At 42.7% G+C, this 21,504-nt stretch overlaps 2 protein-coding genes across 4 annotated transcripts; one reads left to right on the top strand and one right to left on the bottom strand.

Annotated features, from left to right (window-relative positions):
• Nucleotides 1–1,082: 1,082 nt before the first annotated feature.
• Nucleotides 1,083–10,423, top strand: LOC115106355 (outer mitochondrial transmembrane helix translocase-like). 2 transcript variants are annotated; one of them, XM_029629001.2, is made up of 10 exons: nt 1,083–1,177; nt 1,899–2,081; nt 2,221–2,319; nt 4,610–4,730; nt 4,869–5,069; nt 5,202–5,308; nt 5,547–5,636; nt 8,745–8,795; nt 8,875–9,011; nt 9,187–10,423. In XM_029629001.2, the coding sequence occupies exons 2-10, from the start codon at nt 1,908–1,910 to the stop codon at nt 9,302–9,304; spliced, it is 1,098 nt and encodes a 365-aa protein (XP_029484861.1). In that variant the 5' UTR covers nt 1,083–1,177; nt 1,899–1,907; the 3' UTR covers nt 9,305–10,423. The 2 variants fall into 2 exon arrangements, with proteins under 2 accessions (XP_029484861.1, XP_029484862.1); XM_029629002.2 differs by lacking the exon at nt 1,083–1,177 and adding an exon at nt 1,383–1,495.
• On the bottom strand, nt 10,421–21,468 carry papss2b (3'-phosphoadenosine 5'-phosphosulfate synthase 2b). 2 transcript variants are annotated; one of them, XM_029628998.2, is made up of 12 exons: nt 21,251–21,468; nt 19,451–19,565; nt 19,111–19,346; nt 18,714–18,852; nt 17,556–17,674; nt 17,295–17,408; nt 17,061–17,172; nt 16,619–16,824; nt 16,374–16,509; nt 15,948–16,216; nt 11,222–11,451; nt 10,421–11,070 (listed from the first exon to the last, which is right to left on the bottom strand). In XM_029628998.2, exons 1-12 carry the CDS (start codon nt 21,275–21,277, stop codon nt 10,929–10,931), a joined length of 1,845 nt encoding a protein of 614 aa, XP_029484858.1. In that variant the 5' UTR covers nt 21,278–21,468; the 3' UTR covers nt 10,421–10,928. The 2 variants fall into 2 exon arrangements, with proteins under 2 accessions (XP_029484858.1, XP_064863979.1); XM_065007907.1 differs by lacking the exon at nt 21,251–21,468 and having other exon boundaries at nt 19,451–19,916.
• Nucleotides 21,469–21,504: the final 36 nt, after the last annotated feature.

The following is a 21,504-nucleotide window of genomic DNA, read 5'->3' as shown; positions in this document are numbered from 1 at the left end:
GACAAAGCAATACATTATATCATGAAATATGTATCTTTCATTGTATAATTGCATTTATAAGAAATTATTTTCGTCGGTGCGGAAGGACATGGGCACTGAACAGGGAACTAGCTTCTCTATTATAGTCACGTGTTTCTATAATTAGGGAAGTTTCCAATATTTAATTTAGGAATCATGACATTGACATGTATATAATCAAATCAGAGAATTTGCGTTGTGTAATACACTCGGTGCGGTGTGCCTGATGCATTTGATGTATCCATTTTAAACAAGTCATTTCCATTGTCTCATGGCATTGCATAAGCTGGATGCAGTGGATCAAATTGCAGGTGTATTTTTTTTTTTTTTTTACCTTAATTAAGATCTTAAAAACAAATTCTCATTTTCAATTACAGCCTAGGAGCAGTGGGTTAACTGCCTTGTTCAGGAACAGAACGACAGATTTTTACCTTGTCAGCTCGGGAATTCAATCTTGCAACCTTTCGGTTACTGGTCCAACGCTCTAACCACTAGGCTACCTGCCGCAACCGCCTTGATGAGGAATCAATACATTGTTGCCTTTTCACTTTGCGTATAGACTATAAAACAAGAATGATAAATAAATAAACAGTACCTGACACTATGCATTGCGCTTATCATCATTTCAATGTTTCGATACTTGACAACTTCAAAGTTGTTGCACATTATGCAGTGTGTCGCAGCGTTTTCACTATGCATATAGACTAGGAAACAGAAATATACACAGTTGTTGCACATTATGCAGTGTCTGTCTTGGTACCTTGACTTTTTCTAACTTTTTAACCGGACAGGAGCTTGTGAGCCAGTAGTTGTGGTCACTGGACTAACGTTAGTTGTGTTAGGGCTCCACCTGTCAGATTTGCTTGGAACATGAAGCACAGAATCCTGACCTACACATTGAGTATCAAAAAAAGTTACGTTTTAGGATAGGGGATTAGTTTATTTTGTACCATATTGGTTGTAGCCACATCATTAAATCCATAGTTTTACATGTGTTGTTCTTTACCTTGAAGAATCTTCGTTCAATGCTGTCCCATGCCACAGAAATATTGAGGAAATTATTTGACTGTTTCTATTCCAAAACGGTAGGGGGCATCTGTCAAGCAAATTGCGCCGAGCTTCACGCTGAAAGGGACAAGAGCAAGAGTGGAAGCGCTAGGTGAGTGTCACGACCAGTCCAGCAAACTGTGATGGTTAATTTGTTTTTGTAAATCATTTAAAAGTTCTAATTACAAATACATGGGTCAATACAACACATTTCACATGGTGTCCTGCTAGTGGGATTTTTTTTTCTACAAAGTAACGACTGTAAGTTCAGGCACGAGGCTGCATGCTAACTGGAGGTCAAAGCTATCAAAATTAAGGTTTCGGTTTTGTAACATGCAAAGTGAAACTATCTAGCTAGTCTTTTCACAGTTTCGATTATTGTCAAACATTTTTAGATATAGACTTAAAATAACACCAATTCCATCATCAGGTATGTAGGTCATATCATATTACTAGCTAGCTAACAACTGTCAAATGCTGTCGTGTCAAGCAGGACGCAACAGTACAGAGATTTCTAGCCGGCATTGTTAGCTTGCCAGTGTTGTGACAGCCATATGTCATCATGTTAGCTAACTGCTAACAATATTTGTAGGATGGACATGAACATGTGATCTTAGCTAGCTAAACAGGATTGAGTGTACATTTTTAAGAATTGATGTAATTTCTCAGCTAATGTTTAAGCCTATTTTCAATTAGGGTTTTCTGAATTTAAGTGGAATTCACACATTGTTCTTGTTGGATAAAGAGTACAGCACTTGTATAGCAACTAAGCTATTTTGTTCACTTTCAACTGATGAAGTTTGGAGACTGTCATTTTGTTTTCCATCCCCCAGTCATCTAAGATGGTGTTGAAGGAGATTCCAACTGAAAGTATTTCCCAGCCCTTGGGCCGGAATGAAGTCTTTGGTTTACTTTTCCGACTGACCATATTTGGTGCAGTCACTTACTTCACCATAAAGTGGATGGTTGATGCCATTGATCCCACAAGGAAACAGAAAATGGAAGCACAGAAACAGGTGAAGTTTTCAATGTACAGTAGCCAAGTTTGAAATGTTTGCTTCTGAGCGTTTTCTGTGGATATCTATCATGTTTGTTGGGACTGTATTGGAATGTACAAAGCTAGGTAGATGGCTATTGACAGGTGGGTTTTTTCAGGCAGAGAAACTCATGAAGCAGATCGGTGTGCAGAATGTCAAGCTCTCAGAGTATGAGATGAGCATTGCAGCACATCTGGTGGACCCATTGACCATGCAGGTAAGAGAGCTGCTTCAATACACCATTGCTTAAACCCAACTGTTACAAGCGTTGGTTTTTCCATTTATATTTTGAGGTTGGACATAAGCACATTGGGTGCATCGATTGGTGTCACCTCGTTAGTCTGTATGTGTTGAACCTGTGCTGGCATGGCTTCTCGTTAGTCAGAAGGCGTTTCATCTGCTGGTACAGGGGATATTTGAGAGCGGGTGCTCCAGTTACCTTGAGAGATGTGGAGGGTTAACACCTTTAGTTGGCGCTCCCGCTATGATTTCTAATAAAGTATCCTTTATCTGTTCTTCCCTGGTAGTTTTGCTCCACCTTCAGGTTTGATTCCTGTCTAAGTTTGGGGTGGGTTTAATTTTGTTTGCCTCTTGGGCAAATTTAGTGGCCGCTCATGGTGGGTGTCTTTTAGGTCCCAGTTGTTGTTGTTAGTCAACTTTCAGTGGACAACGTGACGAGTGTCTTTGAGAACCATTCCTAGAACCCCACCTGTTTCGTTTTGGTTGTCAGTAACTCTTTGTTAGTTCCCCCTTCTGTTTGAGTTACAATTTTAGGTGTCTTGCTGGGTAACAACATTCCAACATAAACAAATAATGAAGGAAGCACTACATAAAGTGTCTTAAGGTTGTTGGAACAGCTTCAATGTGCCTTGGAATATATTCTACAAGTGTCTGGAATGCTATTGGAGGGATACGACAACATTCTTCCACAAGAAATGACTTTTTTGTTGGTGTTTTGTTAATGGTGGTGGAAAACACTGTCTGAGGCGCTGCTCCATAATCTCCCTTAAGTGTTTGAATTGGTTTGAGGTCTGTGACTGACGCACACACACACACTTTAAACCCCTGTGTGCCTTTGAGACCCCTCTTTCAAAGTCACTGAGATCTCTTCTAGCCATGGTAGCCAGAATAATGGGCAACTGGGCATTTTTATACTTGACCCTATTAACTCAGGATCCACATCTACAGTGCATTTGGAAAGTATTCAGACCCCTTTCCCACATTGTTATTACAGCTGTATTAAAAAATGGTACACCCACCCCCCACCCAATCTACACACTACCCTATAATGACAAAGCAAAACTGGGTTTTTAGAAATTTCAGCAAATGTATTGTCCCGAAGCCACTCCTGCATTGTCTTGGCTGTGTGCTTAGGTTTGTTGTCCTGTTGGAAGGGGAACCTTCGCCCAGTCTGAGGTCCTGAGCGCTCTGGAGCAGGTTTTCATCAAGGATCTCTCTCTGTACTTTGCTCCACTCATCTTTCCCTCGATCCTGACTAGTCTCCTAGTCCCTAACGCTGGAAAAACATCCCCACAGCATGATGCTGCCACCACTGTGGGGATGGTGCCAGGTTTCCTCCAGACATGACGCTTGGCATTCAGGCCAAAGAGTTTAATCTTGGTTTCATCAGACCAGAGAATCTTGTTTCTCATGGTCTGAGAGTCTTCAGGTTCCTTTTGGCAAACTCCAAGCGGGCTGTCATGTGCCTTTTCCAGAGGAGTGGCTTCCGTCTGGTCACTCTACCATAAAAAGGCCTGATTGGTGTAGTGCTGCACAGATGGTTGTCCTTCTGGAAGGTTCTCGCATCTCCACAGAGGAACTCTGGAGCTCTGTCAGAGTGCCCATTGGGTTCTTGGTCACCAAGGCCCTTCCCCCGATTGCTCAGTTCGGCCGGGCATCCAGCTCTAGGAAGAGTCTTAATGGTTCCAAACTTCCATTTAAGAATGATGGAGGCCTTGGGGACCTTCAATGCTGCAGAAATGTTTTGGTACCCTTCTCCAGATCTGTGCCTCAACGCAATCCTGTCTCGGAGCTCTACGGACAACTCTTCGACCTCATGGCTTGGTTTTTGCTCTGACATGAACTGTGGGACCTGATATCGACAGGTGTGTGCCTTTCCAAATCATGTTCAATCGGTTAAATGTACCACAGATGGACTCCAATCAAGTTGTAGGAACATCTCAAGGATGATCAATGGAAACAGCATGCCGCCTGAGCTCAATTTCAAGTCTCATAGCAAAGGGTTTGAATACTATTTTTTTTAATAAATTTGCTTTCATTTGTGTGTAGATTGATAAAAAAAAATTTAATCCATTTTAGAATAAGGCTGTAACGTAACAAAATGTGTAAAAAGTAAAAGGGTCTGAATACTTTCCAAATGCACTGTATGTGGAAGCACCTGCGTTCAATATACTTCATCCCTCATTTACTCAAGTGTTTCCTTTTATTTTGGCAGTCACCTGTATGTCTCTTCCCTATAACTAACTGATGTGATACTCCCTCTACAGATCACATGGAGTGATATTGCTGGCCTAGATGAAGTCATCACTGAGCTGAAAGACACTGTCATACTTCCCATCCAGATGAGACACCTGTTCAAGGGATCCAGACTGCTTCAGCCACCAAAAGGTGAGTCTCTTGTTTTCATACAAGATTTGCTTATTGAGATCGATGCACAAGCCTAGATAGACACAATGCATATAAAGGTTCAACAGGACCGCCTTCAGTCTTTAGCCACTCCTCTTACCCCTTTCATTATGATAACAGGTGTGCTGCTGTATGGACCACCTGGCTGTGGGAAGACACTGATCGCCAAAGCAACTGCCAAAGATGCTGGTTTCCGCTTCATCAACCTGCAGCCTTCCACCCTCACAGACAAGTGGTATGGAGAGTCCCAGAAACTGGCTTCTGCAGTCTTCTCTTTAGCCATTAAACTCCAGCCTTCAATCATCTTCATAGATGAGATTGGTAAATGCTTATTTTACCATTATCTTTCACAGATGCTATACAATACTTTAAATCTTGTTTGGGTACTTCAGCTAAGCCAGTTATGTTGTCATCATCCCCGGCTCCTGTCGATCCTGTAATGTTCTGTTACAGACTCTTTCCTGAGAAGCCGTTCCAGCTCTGACCACGAGGCCACAGCCATGATGAAGGCTCAGTTCATGAGCTTGTGGGATGGGCTTGAGACGGACTACAACTGCCAGGTGGGTCCATTATGAAGGATAAGCAAAAAGGTGCGACAGGTCCGCACTCCGAAAGATGTCACGTAAAGCTTACTTAATTTTGTATTTGTTTTTATTATTTTCACTGCATCAGGGAGAGCGTACACAGACGTTTCGGTTTTGCAGCCTTTGTTGTGTTGTTAATTAAATACAGTGATCATCATGTGACTCCTGTCTGGTTGAGTCTCTCTCAACTGCCTCTCACCTTTTCCTCATGTAGGTCATCATTATGGGGGCCACTAACCGTCCACAGGATCTCGACTCCGCCATTCTGAGGAGAATGCCCACAAGATTTCACATAAATCAGCCTGTGAGTCTATTCACAAACTGTACACGTTTATCAGTATATACACAGTACTATGAACAGGGCTGTGACGGTCCTGGAATTTTGGATGATTGTAATTGGCCAGACAAAGACCACTTTCTCCGTAATAACCATTCAAATAGCAAAATCTGGTCTTGGCTGCATGAATTAACAAACACATTTAGCATCTCCTGGCTTCCACACACAGCCTACAAGCCACTGATGCAGACCTTTTGGAACAGTTCCCTTTTTAAAAAGTCTAATAAATCCATGTAATATAGCCTACACCTTAAAAATAAATCCATTATTTATTTTAGACAAGTCTACAGATATGATATGAAGAAAATGTAGTCTTATTTCAGAAGAACAAAATAGCATACTCTTGTCTTGTTAGGTCCAGATCGGCTATGGCTCTGGGCTACACTAGTTCATTTAGCAGACAAGATTTGCTTAGAATTCTGTGGCATTATTTTATAGTATGAAGAATACAATTGAACAAGCTAAATAAAATGTTAAGGATATTTTCTCCAAACGTTTTGAGGGAGTGCGCACATGCGGCTATTCTGTGTTGAGCGGTTATCAAAGAAATGGGTATTCCTATATGTTTAATTTAGAGTTATTCATGTAACTTTAGTAGATCTACAAACATTGGGCAATATGTTTTGATTTTTAATACATTGTAAGGCTCTAATGACTAATGATTTGTAAAAAGTTGCTTGAAAGGCATGAGCTCTGCTTTGTTTTTTTTGTGCAGGCTGTGAACACTCCCATCAGTCACTCATTCACAGTTTGACAAGCACTTGATAATGCCTAGAATTTCACGGCGGCATCCCGTTTGTGTGGCCGTAATGCACTCTAAAAAAATGAATGCCTTTTGAGGCCAGTGGCCGTTGTGCCCTTCTCCCTGAGTGCTGCGCGCTCCATCACGTGATTGGGTCTTTCTCACAGGCTACAAGTGAAGACCGACACATCGGGGACGCAACCAACAACATGTAGGCCTAACGAACAGCGAAAGCACTAGCCTATGTTAATCTACTATCCCCCATAGTACAGAAGTCGACCTATTCTGTACGAGAAATAAATATTCCAAACAGTCTGGGACAGTTGTGGGATGCAATAGATCCCAAATTAATACAACCACTAGGATAAAAAAAAAAATGTTTTTACGCAATGTGGCTGATTCAACAGATCAGAAAGTTTAGCTTAATGTTGATAAACAATTTCTTCACATAAGCTCTGTAATGTGCACACTGCAGTAGGCTAGAAGCGCGAATGTTCCATTAGTGGAAAACATCATTATCAAAAGTGACCGCAAATGCGATTATGCATGTAATGGTTCTATAATAAAGGTGCATTTTTAAGGTGATTTTTTTATGGTATTTTTACGTCCGGTGAACAGGTCAGGATTCCATAGCCGCAGGCAGAATAGTTGAAACTGGAGCAGCAGCACGACCAGGTGGACTGGGGACAGCAAGGAGGCCAGGTAGTCCTAAGGCATGGGCTCAGGTCCTCCAGGAGGGGGGAGAGAGAATTAGAGGGAGCATACTTAAATTCACACAGGATACCGGATAAGACAGGATAATTACACCAGATTTAACAGACTGACCCTAGCCCCCCGACACACAAACTATTGCAGCATAGATACTGGAGGCTGTGACGAGGGGTCGGAAGACACTGTGGCCCCGTCCGACGATACAGGGCAAACAGCCCCACACCACTAGAGGGATATCTATAAACCACCAACTTACTACCCTGAGACAAGGCTGAGTATAGCTCACAAAGATCTCTCCCATGGCACAAACCTATGGGTGTGCCAACCCGGACTGGAAGATCACGTCAGTGACTCAACCACTCAAGTGATGCACCACTCTTAGGGACGACATGGAAGAGCACCAGTTAAGACAGTGACTCAGCCCCTGTAAAAGGGTCAGAGGCAGAGAATCCCAGTGGAGAGAAGAGGAGGCAAACCGCCCTTGCCGTTCACATTCGCACCCCTGGTCCAGACTACACTCAATCATAGAACCTACTGAAGAGATGAGTCTTCAATAAAGACAGGTTGAGACCGTGTCTGCGTCTCTCACATGGATAGGCAGACCATTCCATAAAAATGGAGCTCTATAGAAGAAAGCCCTGCCACCAGCTGTTTGCTTAGACATTTTAGGGACATGACCAAATCGGAGAGATGGGTAGGAGTAAAACCTTGAAATCAGCCCTAGCCTTAACAGGAAACTAGAGGCAAGCACTGGAGTAATATCACATCTTTTGGTTCTAGTCAAGATTCTAGCAGCCGTGTTTAGCACTAACTGAAGTTTATTTAGTGCTTTCTCCGGGTAGCTAGAAAGTAGAGCATTGCAGTAGTGACAAAAGCATGGATTCGTTTTTCTGCATAATTTTTGGACAAAATGTTTCAGATTTTTGCAGTGTTACAAAGATGTATGCCAGTTTGGCTCTACACCCCTTGTTAAGCGGAGTAATGTGCTTAATTTTAAAAGTTATTTGGCTCCTTCAGTTGTGATACAAACCTGTTAAAATGTATAGGCCTATGGGCTAGGCTACATGAGGTGTGTGACTATGATTTGAAATGGTCACAAAAAAGGCATTGTTTCTATTGCTGGGAATAGTGATAATATATAATTCACAAGTGATAGGCTAATATTGTCACCCGTCAGAGTATTCTTGATTTAATCTTGTTTTTACATAAACTAAATAATATATGTGGTGGTAATACAGTCACCACAACAGCCCTACCCGTGAGTTTACCAGTTCGATTGCCATGGTTAGAGGTGCCAAGCCCATTCTATTCATCGTTTGCTACAACACCTTGCTTGTTTCAGCAAGGGGCAACACAGTTTCATCATGTTGTTATCGCAGAAATGGACTCAACCGTACGAATGCCAGCCGTCCTGTCTTCAGTCAGCTGTTCGCCCTGGCCTCCCCAAAAATATATAGATATTATGACGGTTATTTACTTTTCATGACTGTCTTCATCCAGAACTGTCAGTAGCACGGTTATTTGGTAATTGAGCCAGCCCTAACTATGGTTATTTATGCAGTACTATATGAGATTACCTGAAATGTATTACATTCCTGCTAAAAACTATTATTGTCTTGCAGAATCGCATGCAGAGGGAAGAAATCTTGAAACTCATATTGAAAAATGAAAATGTAAGTTTTACATGGTAATTAAATTACACAATTACACATTTGTCTGTGTTTCCACTAAACTTCCCCATGCATTTCCCAGGTGGATCCCGCTGTTGACTTTGTTGACATGGCGAAGGAGACTGACGGATTCTCAGGAAGTGATCTCCGAGAGATGTGTCGGGATGCTGCTCTGTTATGCGTGCGGGATTTTGTCCATAACCCCCATGCCGATGAAAGGTACCACACCCCTCTGACTGGCCATATAAATACGTACTTCTTGAGACCTAACGTGATCTCCCAATACCAATGTCTTTACATTGGCTTTTCATATGAGCATTAGTAGTGATTTTCACACTATTAAGAGTGCCTTCTGTAGTTACCAGCAAGATACTGACCTTGTCTTTGTCTCCAGGATCCAGGATCAAATCCGGTCCATCAATCAGGACGACATGCAGACTGCCAGGCAGAAGATGAGGAAGTCGAAGTCGGCAGACGGACAGACTGTTCTGATTCATTCTACTCTGGATTGAGTCTTGACATGCAAAGGAGAACTATTAAGCGCCTGGATATGCTTTTCTTATTATTTTCTATGTATGTAGAGTACTTACTGGTGGAGAGAACTTGAAGAGATATACATAAGTGTAATGTCTATCATAACATCACTTTGTAATGTCTTAGCTCATTTGCTATTTTAAGAACATTTAGTTCAATGCATTGACATGAAATATTTCTGTCAAAATTCTATTTGTTATGTGGAAGTTAGGCGTTACGTGATACTTATGTTGGCATTAGTGTCTTATGTATCTGGCCAACCAAGGTCTCACTGAAACTGGCTCTTGAGACTGCAAAATATGGGCACAGCCATGGATCCTTTCAGGTGTGATAGTACATAATTGCCTCCCTATTACTTATGACACACAGCAATATTGACTTAGCCTTGGGCTTTTATCTGAACATCACATGTTGCTTCTTTTGGTACTGTATGTTTTTTTTTTTTTATCTAGGAAAGCAGTTTATCGAAATAGTGTAACATCGGTAATAAAATTTGCCACTTATAGTTGGCACTGTCATTGTTCAACTATTAGCTAGTCGTACAATTGAGTGGTTCTCAGAATTACAAATTAGATCAGAAGTTATCATGCATGATAAAATATTTCTCAGAACAATTCAACGCCTATTTGAAAGTGAATTATCACTGGATGTTGTGAAGAGAGCATGGTACCAGATGCAGAGACATGGCCTTTTTCAAACTTCAATATATCAGGAAACCTGCATTGTGCTTTTATGCCTTGGTCTTCAGCCCAGGGATCATTTACAGTAGAATCTAATAACTGCTTGTGGTGATCGTCATGTCTTATAGTTTCTGTTTATCCCTTGTGATGACCAGGATGCTTAAATGGTTGGTTGATTATTTCTACATGACAAACTTCCCGTATCTACCACATGTGTGATTGCCAATTCAGTTGACTTGAATGACAAGTTTTCTATGGACATTTTGTTTTTGGGGGGGGGGGGGGGATTGGTGGAAATTTTAATTATTGAACTTTGGTTTAGGTAAAATGCTTGCTTTGCTTTTTATATTGACACATTTTTAGAATTTGTTTTACCCTGAATTCTGGTGTCTGCTAAAATAAATTACACCAATATTGTTCGTTGTCATGTAATCATTTATTTGTTTGAAACTTCCTGAAAAGTAATGATATAAAAAGGCTAGATGCAGTATAAGAACATGTAGAAATTAGGTACAATGGCATCACTTGATAAATATAGTTTCATTCATTACACAGGGATAGTTAAAACCCCTTCCACTCTTGTCACTCAACTACAGAATTACAGTCTTCTCACAGCTTCTAAAACATACATTTTAAGTTACTAGCTTGGAAGTACAGATGCAGTAAAGACATAGGTAACAAAAGTGATCTGTTAAAACATTCATATTGATTTCTTCACAACTCTGATTTCCATCTTTTACACCGCTTACAGATTTATTTTGACCCTCACATCAAACTAGATAATTTCCAGTTTATATGATATTCAATTTAGTAAAAAAAGGCTCAGGCATGTATTTCATTAATGCCTAGATGTCTACAGTACTTGATTTAAAATGAAAATATAAAATAGAGAAGCTTAAAAGTAAGGTGTGTGTGTGTGTGTTCATTCGTCCTTCTGCAGGGAGCTGTAGTACTCTGTGAGGACCTTCCAGGCCTTATTGGCCATGAAACCATCTGGAGGGTTCTCTCCGCTGCGTGCCATCCTCCTCATCTTGGTCCCAGATATGAACTCAAATTCCTGGTGTCTGGAAAGGAAGGTAAGACAGAGTGAAGTAGCTTGATTCAATCTCTCAGTTACTTTTTGACATTGTAGGAAAGGTTTTCCTGAGCCTTAGTTATTGCTTACAACTAGAGCCCGGAAAAACGTATGGGCCAAAATATTAGCTGTCAATGTACCTCTCCTTATCGTAGAAGTCCATAGATCTTTTAGTCTTGTTGTAGGCAGCCACTCTGAAGGGGATGATCTCTACAGAGGGGAGACCAGGGGCCATGGTGAGGACCTTGGCCCCGTGGGTGGGCTCATACAGGCTCTGCTTGGTCTCGGGGTGAGGCATGCCCGCAGGGTCACGACCAACGATGTAGAAGTTGGCACCAGCTATCATTCGTGCCCGGCAGTGCCACTGTACCTAACGGGTGGAAAGACAAACACCTGTCTAGTGACTACAGATATGATCTGATTCTACTGAATAAAACAATATTTTATACAGAGATTAGTGTCCAGCAGTGGCAACCTGTCATTCAGGGCAGTTGGGGCAATATATAATAATAATATACAGTACCAGTCAAAAGTTTCGACACACCTAATCATTCAAGATTTGTTCTTTATTTTTTACTATTTTCTACATTATAGAATAATAGTGAAGACATCAAAACCATGAAATAATACATAAGGAATCGTGTAGTAACCAAAAAAAGTTATTCAAAGTAGCCACCCTTTGTCTTGCCAGCTTTGCACACTCTTGGGATTCTCTCAACCAGCTTCATGAGTCACCTGGAATGCGTTTCAAATAACAGGTGTGCCTTGTTAAAAGTTACATTTGTGGGATTTATTTCCTTATTAACGTGTTTGCGCAAATCAGTTGTGTTGTGACAAGGTATGGGTCGTATACAGAAGGTTGGTAAAAGACCAAGTCCATATTATGGCAAGAACAGCTCAAATAAGCAAAGAGAAACGACAGTCCATCATTACTTTAAGACATTAAGGTCAGTCAATGGGGAACATAATTATTTATTTTTTTAAACATTGAAAGTTTCTTCAAGTGCAGTCGCAAAAACCATCATGCCCTATGATGACACTGGCTCTCATGAGGACCGCCACAGGAAAGGAAGACCCAGAGTTACCTCTGCTGCAGAGGATAAGCTCATTATAGTTACCAGCCTCAGAAATTGCAGCCCAAATAAATGCTTCACAGAGTTCAAGTAACATTTACACATTTATTTAGAATTCAAGGCACACTTAACTAGCATGGCTACCACAGCATTCTGCAGTGATACGCCATCCCATCTGGTTTGCGCTTAGTGGGACTATCATTTGTTTTTCAACAGGACAATGACCCAACACACCTCCAGTCTGTGTAAGGGCTATTTGATCAAGAACAAGAGTGATGGAGTGCTGCGTAAGATGACCTGGCCTCCATAATCACCTGACCTCAACCCAATTGAGATGGTTTGGGATGAGTTGGACCGCAGAGTGAAGGAAAAGCGCTCAGCATATGTGGGAACTCTTTCAAGACTGTTGGAAAAGCATTCCAAGTGAAGCTGGTTGAGAGAATGCAAAGAGTGTGCAAAGCTGGCAAAGGGTGACTACTTTGAAGAATCTAAAATATATTTACATTTGTTTAGCACTTTTTTGGTGACTACATGATTCCATATGTGTTATTTCATAGTTTTGATGTCTTCACTATTATTCTACAATATAGAAAATAGTCAAAATAAAGAAAAACCCTTAAATGAATAGGTATCCAAACTTTTGAAGGGTACTGTAAATATATATATTTTTTGTGCCTTTTTTGTATGTTATTTTGGCATTAATACGTGTCACATATCAGTTTGCAAACAATGTAAAATAATATATGATTGAGTTTATAAACCCGCATACAAACATAGTGTCGTGGCTGAACGATGACATGGATAATATACAGTTGGTTTTTCGTACATCGGCGAGACAGAACAGCTGCCTCTGGTAAGACAAGGGGTGGCGGTCTGTGTCTATTCGCCAATAACATCTGGTGTACAAAATCTAATATTATAAGGAAGTCTCAAGGTTTTGGTCGCCTGGGTTAGAGTATCTCGTGATTAGCTGTAGACCGCACTATTTACCAAGAGTTATCTATATTTTTCGTAGCCATCTATTTACCACCACAAACCGATGCTGGCACTAAGATTGCACTCAACGAGTTGTATACAGCCATAAGCAAACTAGAAAATGCTCATACAGAGGCGGTGCTCCTAGTCGCTGAAGACTAATGCAGGGAAACTTAAATCCATTTGACCTAATTTCTACCAGCATTTTACATGTGCAACCAGAGGGAAAAAAATGTCTAGACCACCTTTACTCCACACACAGAGATGCATACAAAGCTCTCCCCCGCCCTCCATTTGTCAAATCTGACCATAATTATATCCTCCTGATTCTTGCTTACAAGCAAAAACTAAAGCAGGAAGTACCAGTGAATCGCTCAATACGGAAGTGGTCAGATGCTAAGCTACAGGACTGTTTTGCTAGCACAGACTGGAATATGTTCCTGGGACGCATCCGATGGCATTGAGGAGTATACTACATCAGGGGGTTTACTTGGCTCATCACGCTCTAGTGGGTGCGCCTGCAGGCCGAATTCGGTTGTCAGTTGAATGGTGTTTCCTCCGTCACATTGGTGCAGCTGGCTTCCGCGTTAATTGAGCGGATGTTAAGAAGCACGGCTTGGCGTGTCATGTTTCGGAGGATGTATGACTAGACCTTTGCCTCTCCGAGCCCGTTGGTGGGATGCAGCGTTGAGACAAGATCGTAATCACGAAATTGGGGAGAAAAAGGGGGTAAAATTAAATTAAAATTAAAATCCCACTATGCCCTCTGACAAACCATCAAACAGGACTAAGTGTCAATACAGGACTAAGCTTGAATCTTACTAAACCGGCTCCGACGCTCGTCGGATGTGGCGGGGCTTGCAAACTATTAGGGACTACAAAGGGAAGCCAGTCGCGAGCTGCCCAGTGACACAAGCCTACCAGACGAGCTAAATTACTTCTACGTGCCTTTTGAGGCAAGAAACACTGAAGCATGTATGAGAGCATCAGCTGTTCCGGACGACTGTGTGATCACGCTCTCCGTAGCCGACGTGAGTATGATCTTTAAACAGGTCAAAATTCACAAAGCTGCAGGGCAAGACGGATTACCAGGACGTGTACTGGTAATGCGCTGACTAACTGGCAAGTGTCGTCACTGACATTTTCAACCTGACCTTGGCCCGAGTCTGTAATACCTACATGTTTCAAGCAGACCACCATAGTCCCTGTGCCCAAGAACACCTAACCTACCTAAATGACTACCAACCCATAGCACTCAGGTCTGTAGCCATGAAGTGCTTTGAATGGCTGGTCATAGCTCACATCAACACCATCATCCCATAAACCCTAGACCCACTCCAATTTCCATACCGCCCCAACGGATCCACAGATGACGCAATCTCTACTGCACTTCACACTTCCCTTTCCCACCTGGACAAAAGGAACACCAACATCAGACTGCTGTTCATTGACTACAGCTCAGTGTTCAACATCATATTGCCCTCAAAGCTCATCACTAAGCTAAGGACCCTGGGACTAAACACCTCCCTCTGCAACTGGATCCTGGACTTCCTGATGGGCCGCCCCCAGGTGGTAAGGGTAGGCAACAACCCATCTGCCACGCTGATCCTCAACACGGGGCCCCTCAGGGGTGCGTGCTTAGTCCCTTCCTGTACTCATTGTTGACCATGACTGCTTGGTCAAGGACGACTCCAACACCATAATTACGTTTGCCAACGACACAAAGGTAGTAAGCCTGATCACTGACAACAATGAGACAGCCTGTAGGGAGGAAGTCAGAGACCTTGCAGAGCTCAGGGGTTGGTAATCTTCTCTAGGTGCGTAGTGATTGGCTCAGTGTTCTGTTATTCATTGGGACACTATGTTGTCGCAAAATCTTCAGGGAGAGATAGAAAGTTCAAGCTCCCTTGGGTGCTGCCATAGATTTACATTAGAAGTGCCCATCCAAGAAGGCTCAAGGTCATTAATCACAGATAAAATTACGTCAAATCACGTGACATCTACCATAGCTTAGCTAGCAAACTAGACAAGTCATCATCATGAATCACGTTGACAAAACCTTTTCAATCCTTGTCATATGAAGAGAAATAAAACATATAGGTGCTCATTGGACATAAACATTACACAACAAGTTGGAAATTGCAAATTTATCCATGAGTTGTTTGGAAAGAATCCGTGGATAACTGCAAGCGTTGCAAAGCAATCACTATGTTGCTTCCCCTGCCTGCTATTCGGCGGAGAGGGTGTGTGGTCCAAGTCTGCGTTTAAGAGACTCTTTTCCAAGCTTTAAAGGATAAACATAAAAGTTTGAATACATTGGCCATGCTGTCAAGCCAGCATGAATTCTGTCGCATTCAAAACAACTGGAACTCGGAACTGGGAAATCTCACACTTCAGTGAGTTCAAGACAACTGGGAACTCTGGAGGGGAAACGATGAGCTCTGACTGGGAAAATAAGTTTTGAACGATCATCCAACTCGGAATTTCAAGTTGGGAACTCAGGCCTTTTTCTAGAGCTACGACCTGAAGATCACTGACGTTATTATTCAACCTTGTTTTTTCTGAGTTCCCAGTTGTCTTGAAAGCACCATAAATCCAGAGAATGCCAGACATTGATGATAAAGTTCCAGGACAAAACTTGAAGGACCGCCGCACCACCTTCCTGTTCAAGTGAGCAAAGCACAACGTTGAGTCCAAATTTAAAAAAAAAATAAATAAAGATTCACATGATAAAACCGCCACTTGTATCCAGTTAGATTTCACTTACACTGTTTGAACTATCTAAGATGTAGAGACCAAGGGGAAACCATAGCCCTACCTCAGTGGGTCCAGCATACATCATGGGAGAGGGGAATATGGCCATGATAGTGCTGGCTGGGTCCAGTACCCCCTCCTCCAGTACGGCAGCATGCTGTTTTATACGCCAGTCCAGAGGCACGTCATCGTCTTTGGTCCAGCCTCCCAGCGGGTGGAGCAGCAGGACAGGGTTCTTGTAGCCTCGCTCCAGCAGCCGCCGCTTCGTGTCTTGCATCAGGAGGGCGTGGCCGTTGTGGACCGGGTTGCGAAGCTGGAAGGCGAAGACGGCGTCTGGGGGAACGCAAAAAAGGAGGTTCCTTAAGTCTTCTTCATCATCACTGTGTTTTTTCAGCGTTTGCTTTAAGTAGACATTAGCATACACAATGCAGCACTAAGAGAGACAGCAGACAGGAAGTGCGAATTAAACAGAATATAATAAGCTATTCACCTGCTTTCATTTCCTTGAACTTTTGCTTCAGTTCTCTTGGAGTGAAGCGGTATTGGTCCAGACCATCGTTCCATTTGATTTGCTCTAGCACCTCCAAATCTCCACCAACCAGCCAATCACCACCCTCCATAACCATCTGTGAGATTATATATATTTTTTACATTTCTGATTTCTCATTGAAGTATGTTCTGTTGACAAGCAAGTTCATGATATTAACAGGGACAGTTCTAAAAGGCAATTCTAACCTTGATGTAAGGATGCTGAGGACATGTGGTTCCCCACTGCCTGGCACAACGCTCTTCCTTCCGATGTTCATAAAACTCAGGGTTGCGGAGAATTGCCACTCTGCAACCTTTGAACTCAAGGGCGAACGCTGCGCAGCCGTCCAGCTTCTCTTTGCTCTCTTTGGAAATGGGCAGGACGATCGGCACAGAGAGGTTGATGTTTCCACCTGCCAACCACATGTCATTCTATGTCACTGACAGAAAAGTCAACAGACCTCTGTTGGCTCATTGTGAGCGCTATTGACTTTATGTGAGGTAGGTGTTGTTACATGTGCATAACATGTCAATAGCACATGATATTACAGACAAACATGGGCCCTATTAAGAACAATCCATTCAATTGATATGAGCATACGCTACATTAAAGTGTGTCGTCTATGAAGTTATAAAATACCAGTATTACCATCCAGAAGAGTGTCGAAGTGCAGAACCTGCAGGAACTCCCTCTCCCTCATGAAGCCCTTGAGGGGGCTGGCCCAGCCCTCCGCCAGCACCTGCACCCACTGGAGGTCCAGCTACAGGAAATACAGAACAAAACGTCAGTAGGGTGTGGTCCCATCAGGTGATACCACTCAACATAAAGGGTCAGATTGTGTGTGTCAAACTCCAAAATGTGCATATAAGAATGATTTGTTACCTTGGTGATGTTGACGGTAGGCAGTGTCTTGGCGTCGCTCAGTGCCAAGTCCAGCTTGTTCTCTGGCACAAAGAGCTCAGTCACTTCCTCTGTCACACCAGTGGGTACAATATTCTACAAAACAAAAGGATCACTGTGATAGCACATTAACAAGTTAATTTTGAATGACTAGAACATTTTCCTCACGGTAGAGATACAATGATGAATACACCACAGACAGGCGAGGCCCAGCGAGGTCTCAGGGACCATAGATAGACTCACCTGTTCCTTAAGCAGCTCGACCACCTGCTGGATGCACTCAGTCGCTGAGATCTCTCCAGTCTTCAGCACAAGATCAGGTGACTCAGGCTTCTCAAAAGGCGAATCAATGCCCGTAAAGCCTAAGGGGAGGGGGTCAGGATACCTGTTAAGGACTTTGTCAATAATTTACACTACTTTAGTGCGGAGTCAATATAGTGCCACTCTGCAATACACATCCCTCTAGTGGTGTGGGGGCTGTGCTTTGGCAAAGTGGGTGGGGTTATATCCTTCCTGTTTGGCCCTCTCCGGGGGTGTCCTCGGATGGGGCCACAGTGTCTCCTGACCCCTCCTGTCTCAGCCTCCAGTATTTATGCTGCAGTAGTTTATGTGTCGGGGGGCTAGCGTCAGTTTGTTATATTTACATTTACATTTAAGTCATTTAGCAGACGCTCTTATCCAGAGCGACTTACAAATTGGTGCATTCACCTTATGACATCCAGTGGAGCAGCCACTTTACAATAGTGCATCTAAATCTTTTATCTGGAGTACTTCTCCTGTCCTATTTGGTGTCCTGTGTGAATGTAAGTGTGCTCTTTCTAATTCTCTCTTTCTTTCTCGGAGGACCTGAGCCCTAGGACCATGCCTCAGGACTACCTGACATGATGGCTCCTTGCTGTCCCCAGTCCACCTGGCCGTGCTGCTGCTCCAGTTTCAACTGTTCTGCCTTATTATTATTGGACCATGCTGGTCATTTATGAACATTTGAACATCTTGGCCATGTTCTGTTATAATCTCCACCCGGCACAGCCAGAAGAGGACTGGCCACCCCACATAGCCTGGTTCCTCTCTAGGTTTCTTCCTAGGTTTTGTCCTTTCTAGAGAGTTTTTCCTAGCCACAGTGCTTCTACACCTGCATTGCTTGCTGTTTGGGGTTTTAGGCTGGGTTTCTGTACAGCACTTTGAGATATCAGCTGATGTACGAAGGGCTATATAAATACATTTGATTTGATTTGAGTGCTTTGGCTGTACATTATATAACCCCACTCTTTTTGCTTGTTCAACAGCATGTTAAGTAGTAGACTTTGAAGCCATGTGATATATACTTGTAAATGTAGCTGTGTGTAATGTACTGGAACAGAGAACTGGAACGCTGGAGGGCAGAGTCAGTCTGATCAGTACCTTTAATCTCTCCAGCACGGGCCTTCTTGTAGAGGCCTTTGACATCCCTGCTCTCACACACCTCCAGGGGAGCGTCGACGAACACCTCAAAGAACGGCAGCCCAGATTGTACATGGATCTTTTTGGCTTCTTGCCGGTCCTATGCACAGGAGAAAGAGACTGGGGTAGCAAAAATCAACATGTTTGCCATCTTGATTTTACTTCCATAACAAAAAGAGGTTCTCAAAACCAAATACCAACGGAAGTGAATGCAATCAGACACAGTATAGCAGCTATACAGGCAAGAGCTCGGATCAATCACAATGAATGACAGTGATGCTCCTTTGACAATTTTCCAATTGATTATTTCATATCAAGTAGAATTTGAACAGTGTCTTTTTAACTGTCACTCACTCACCTTAGTGAATGGAGAAATGAAGCTGGCGATGCAGACCAATCCTGCGTCTGCAAACAGCTTGGCCACCTCAGCGATGCGCCTGATGTTCTCCTCCCTGTCCACAGAGGTGAAGCCAAGGTTCCTGTTCAGCCCCTGTCTGATGTTATCCCCATCCAGGGAGTAGCAGGGAATACCATGGAACACCAAGTACTCCTCCAGGGCAAAGCCGACGGTCGTCTTTCCGGCACCTGACAAACCTTTAGTACACAGTGACAGTTTACAATACATCCATTATCCAACATGGCTTATGTGAAACTCTGGTCTAGTAATGGAGAGATAAAGAGAGAGGGCATTTGCTTACCAGTGAGCCAGACCGTGCAACCTCTGAAGCCCTCTCTGGTGCCCACCACTTGGCCTCGTTTGGACCGGCTCACATGGTGAGCCTGGTACACGACATTAGTGGCCCTCTGAAGGTCCTGAAACCACAGAGAGACTGCACCATTGCACATCTGCACATTCCTGATTGAGCTATTAGCACAGGACAAAGAAATGCTGCCTTAGGTGTTTGCAACTGAACACAGTATTTTAGTCAGCTGAGAAACACTGAACTGTGCTGTAATTTGTAGTGATAGCTTGATAATGAGTGCCTTAAGTCCTCTGCAAGACATGTATACTTTCCCATTTATTGGAATGCCAAGCAGAACAATCTGTCTGAAAGCCATTCCTCTCAGTTTACAGCTCATCGGGTCATCGTTAGAAGTAAAACCGCAGGGCTGTTCAATTCTGTTCCTGGAGAGTCTAAACACTTCTGGTTTTGGTTTCTACCTGGTAGTTAATTGCACTCACCTGGTGTCCTGGGTCTGAACCAATCCCTGATTAGAAGGAGAGGATGAAAACCCGAAGTGTTTTAGCTCTCCAGGACTGACATTGAAGAGCCCTGTGTAAAAGGGATTTGACTACTGATCAGGCACATACAGACATTAGAAAGATATAAACCCTAACCCAGGGAAGCTTTAATTGTACAGATTATCTAGATACAACAAGGTATACTCATGTCACTCTAGCCTCTTCTAATAAGTGTTTGTCCAGCCTGCCTAATTGCATCTTTGTGGCTTCCCATACTGTGTGCTGTGTAGGCGGACCAGGTTGGTGGGGGCTGCAGAGGGACAGGGGGAAACAAACAGGCCTATTCATTCATACAGTCCTGCAGTGTGGCAGTCAGGCCCAATGCATGCTAGCTGGAACCCCTCAAAGGCCAGGCTGTGCCTCTCCCAGGCCTGCCCAGACACGTGATATCTGAGCTTCATTCATTAGTGACTCTCATAGTGGCTCACTGTTACTGTAGCCTCGCTCCAGCAGACATAACTCCTCAATGAGCCCTTGTTGTTAGGGACATGGATAAACTTAATTAAAACCAGTCCATCTGGAACAACTTGGTTCACTGTTTAGAGAGGCCATAAGACAGATCCAAATGTATAGCCTAGATACCATCACTAAATATGTCACAAGCCTTAATAACATCTCAGCTATTTGAAATAGGGAAGCACATCATACACTATCATATAGTACGACTTACAATACATTCTATACAATAAACAACATGTTATTATACAATATCTGTTGGCTATAAAATGCAAATACTGTATATAACATCGGTGGAATATTATATAATGTGGCCGTATAATCTACCTATTGTTATAACTCGAAAAGGAATTTATTAGCCAAGAATCAGTTTTGCATTGCAGTGATTTCCCGAGAAGTGGTCAGTCAATCCACAGGTCTACTGAACCCCCAACGCTGATTTGTGGCTGAAACTGACTGGATCACTTTCTTGTGTAGACCACTAATTAAAAACAGGTAAGAATGATTCTATGCTTTATTTTTCAATACACAGCTGGTGAAAAGGGGGAAGGAAGGTAATTGTGTTTAACATAGAACATTCCTACAGAACTTTCAGTTTAGAAATAATGCTAGCTATAGAATAACTTTCGACTCTGCTCCAATGTATCTCTTTCGGTGCTCAACATACGAAGCCTACATGTTTAGATAGAAAAAAAGTTATCCAATTTGATACACTGTCTGCCCCCCACCCAACAAGCACAGATCCGAATGAAATAAGTAACGTAACATTTCAAAAGTCAAACATAATGACATAGCCTACCGTTCTTTGTTTTTTAATCCCAGACATCGCTGCTTCTTCTGAAACGTTTTAGTTTGGTGACCTAATAATTTATGTTGGTAATGATTAAGCTATATTCCCTTCTAAAAAAATGAGTTTGTGTGATTTATCGGAAATAAATCTGACGGGAGACGTCCAATGAAGATTTCTAATCCGACACGTAGCATATTCATAGCCCTGCCTTTTTCGTACCCACTCAATCTCACAGAACGTCAGAGCCACGACATTACACTGGG

The sequence above is a fragment of the Oncorhynchus nerka genome, linkage group LG23 (genome assembly GCF_034236695.1).
Source record: "Oncorhynchus nerka isolate Pitt River linkage group LG23, Oner_Uvic_2.0, whole genome shotgun sequence".
Lineage (NCBI taxonomy): Eukaryota > Metazoa > Chordata > Actinopteri > Salmoniformes > Salmonidae > Oncorhynchus > Oncorhynchus nerka.
The sequence above is the reverse complement of the archived record's forward strand: the minus strand, read 5'-3'. Positions and strand labels throughout refer to the sequence as shown.

Coding starts and splice junctions, on each gene's coding strand:
- LOC115106355 (XM_029629001.2), top strand. CDS start 1,908: ATGGTGTTGAAGGAGATTCCAACTGAAAGTATTTCCCAGCCCTTGGGC. Junction 2,082..2,220: donor AAATGGAAGCACAGAAACAG/GTGAAGTTTTCA, acceptor GGGTTTTTTCAG/GCAGAGAAACTCATGAAGCA. Junction 5,637..8,744: donor GATTTCACATAAATCAGCCT/GTGAGTCTATTC, acceptor ATTGTCTTGCAG/AATCGCATGCAGAGGGAAGA.
- papss2b (XM_065007907.1), bottom strand. CDS start 19,598: ATGTGCAATGGTGCAGTCTCTCTGTGGTTTCAGGACCTTCAGAGGGCC. Junction 19,347..19,450: donor TTGCACGGTCTGGCTCACTG/GTAAGCAAATGC, acceptor TGTGTACTAAAG/GTTTGTCAGGTGCCGGAAAG. Junction 18,853..19,110: donor TCATTTCTCCATTCACTAAG/GTGAGTGAGTGA, acceptor TCCTGTGCATAG/GACCGGCAAGAAGCCAAAAA.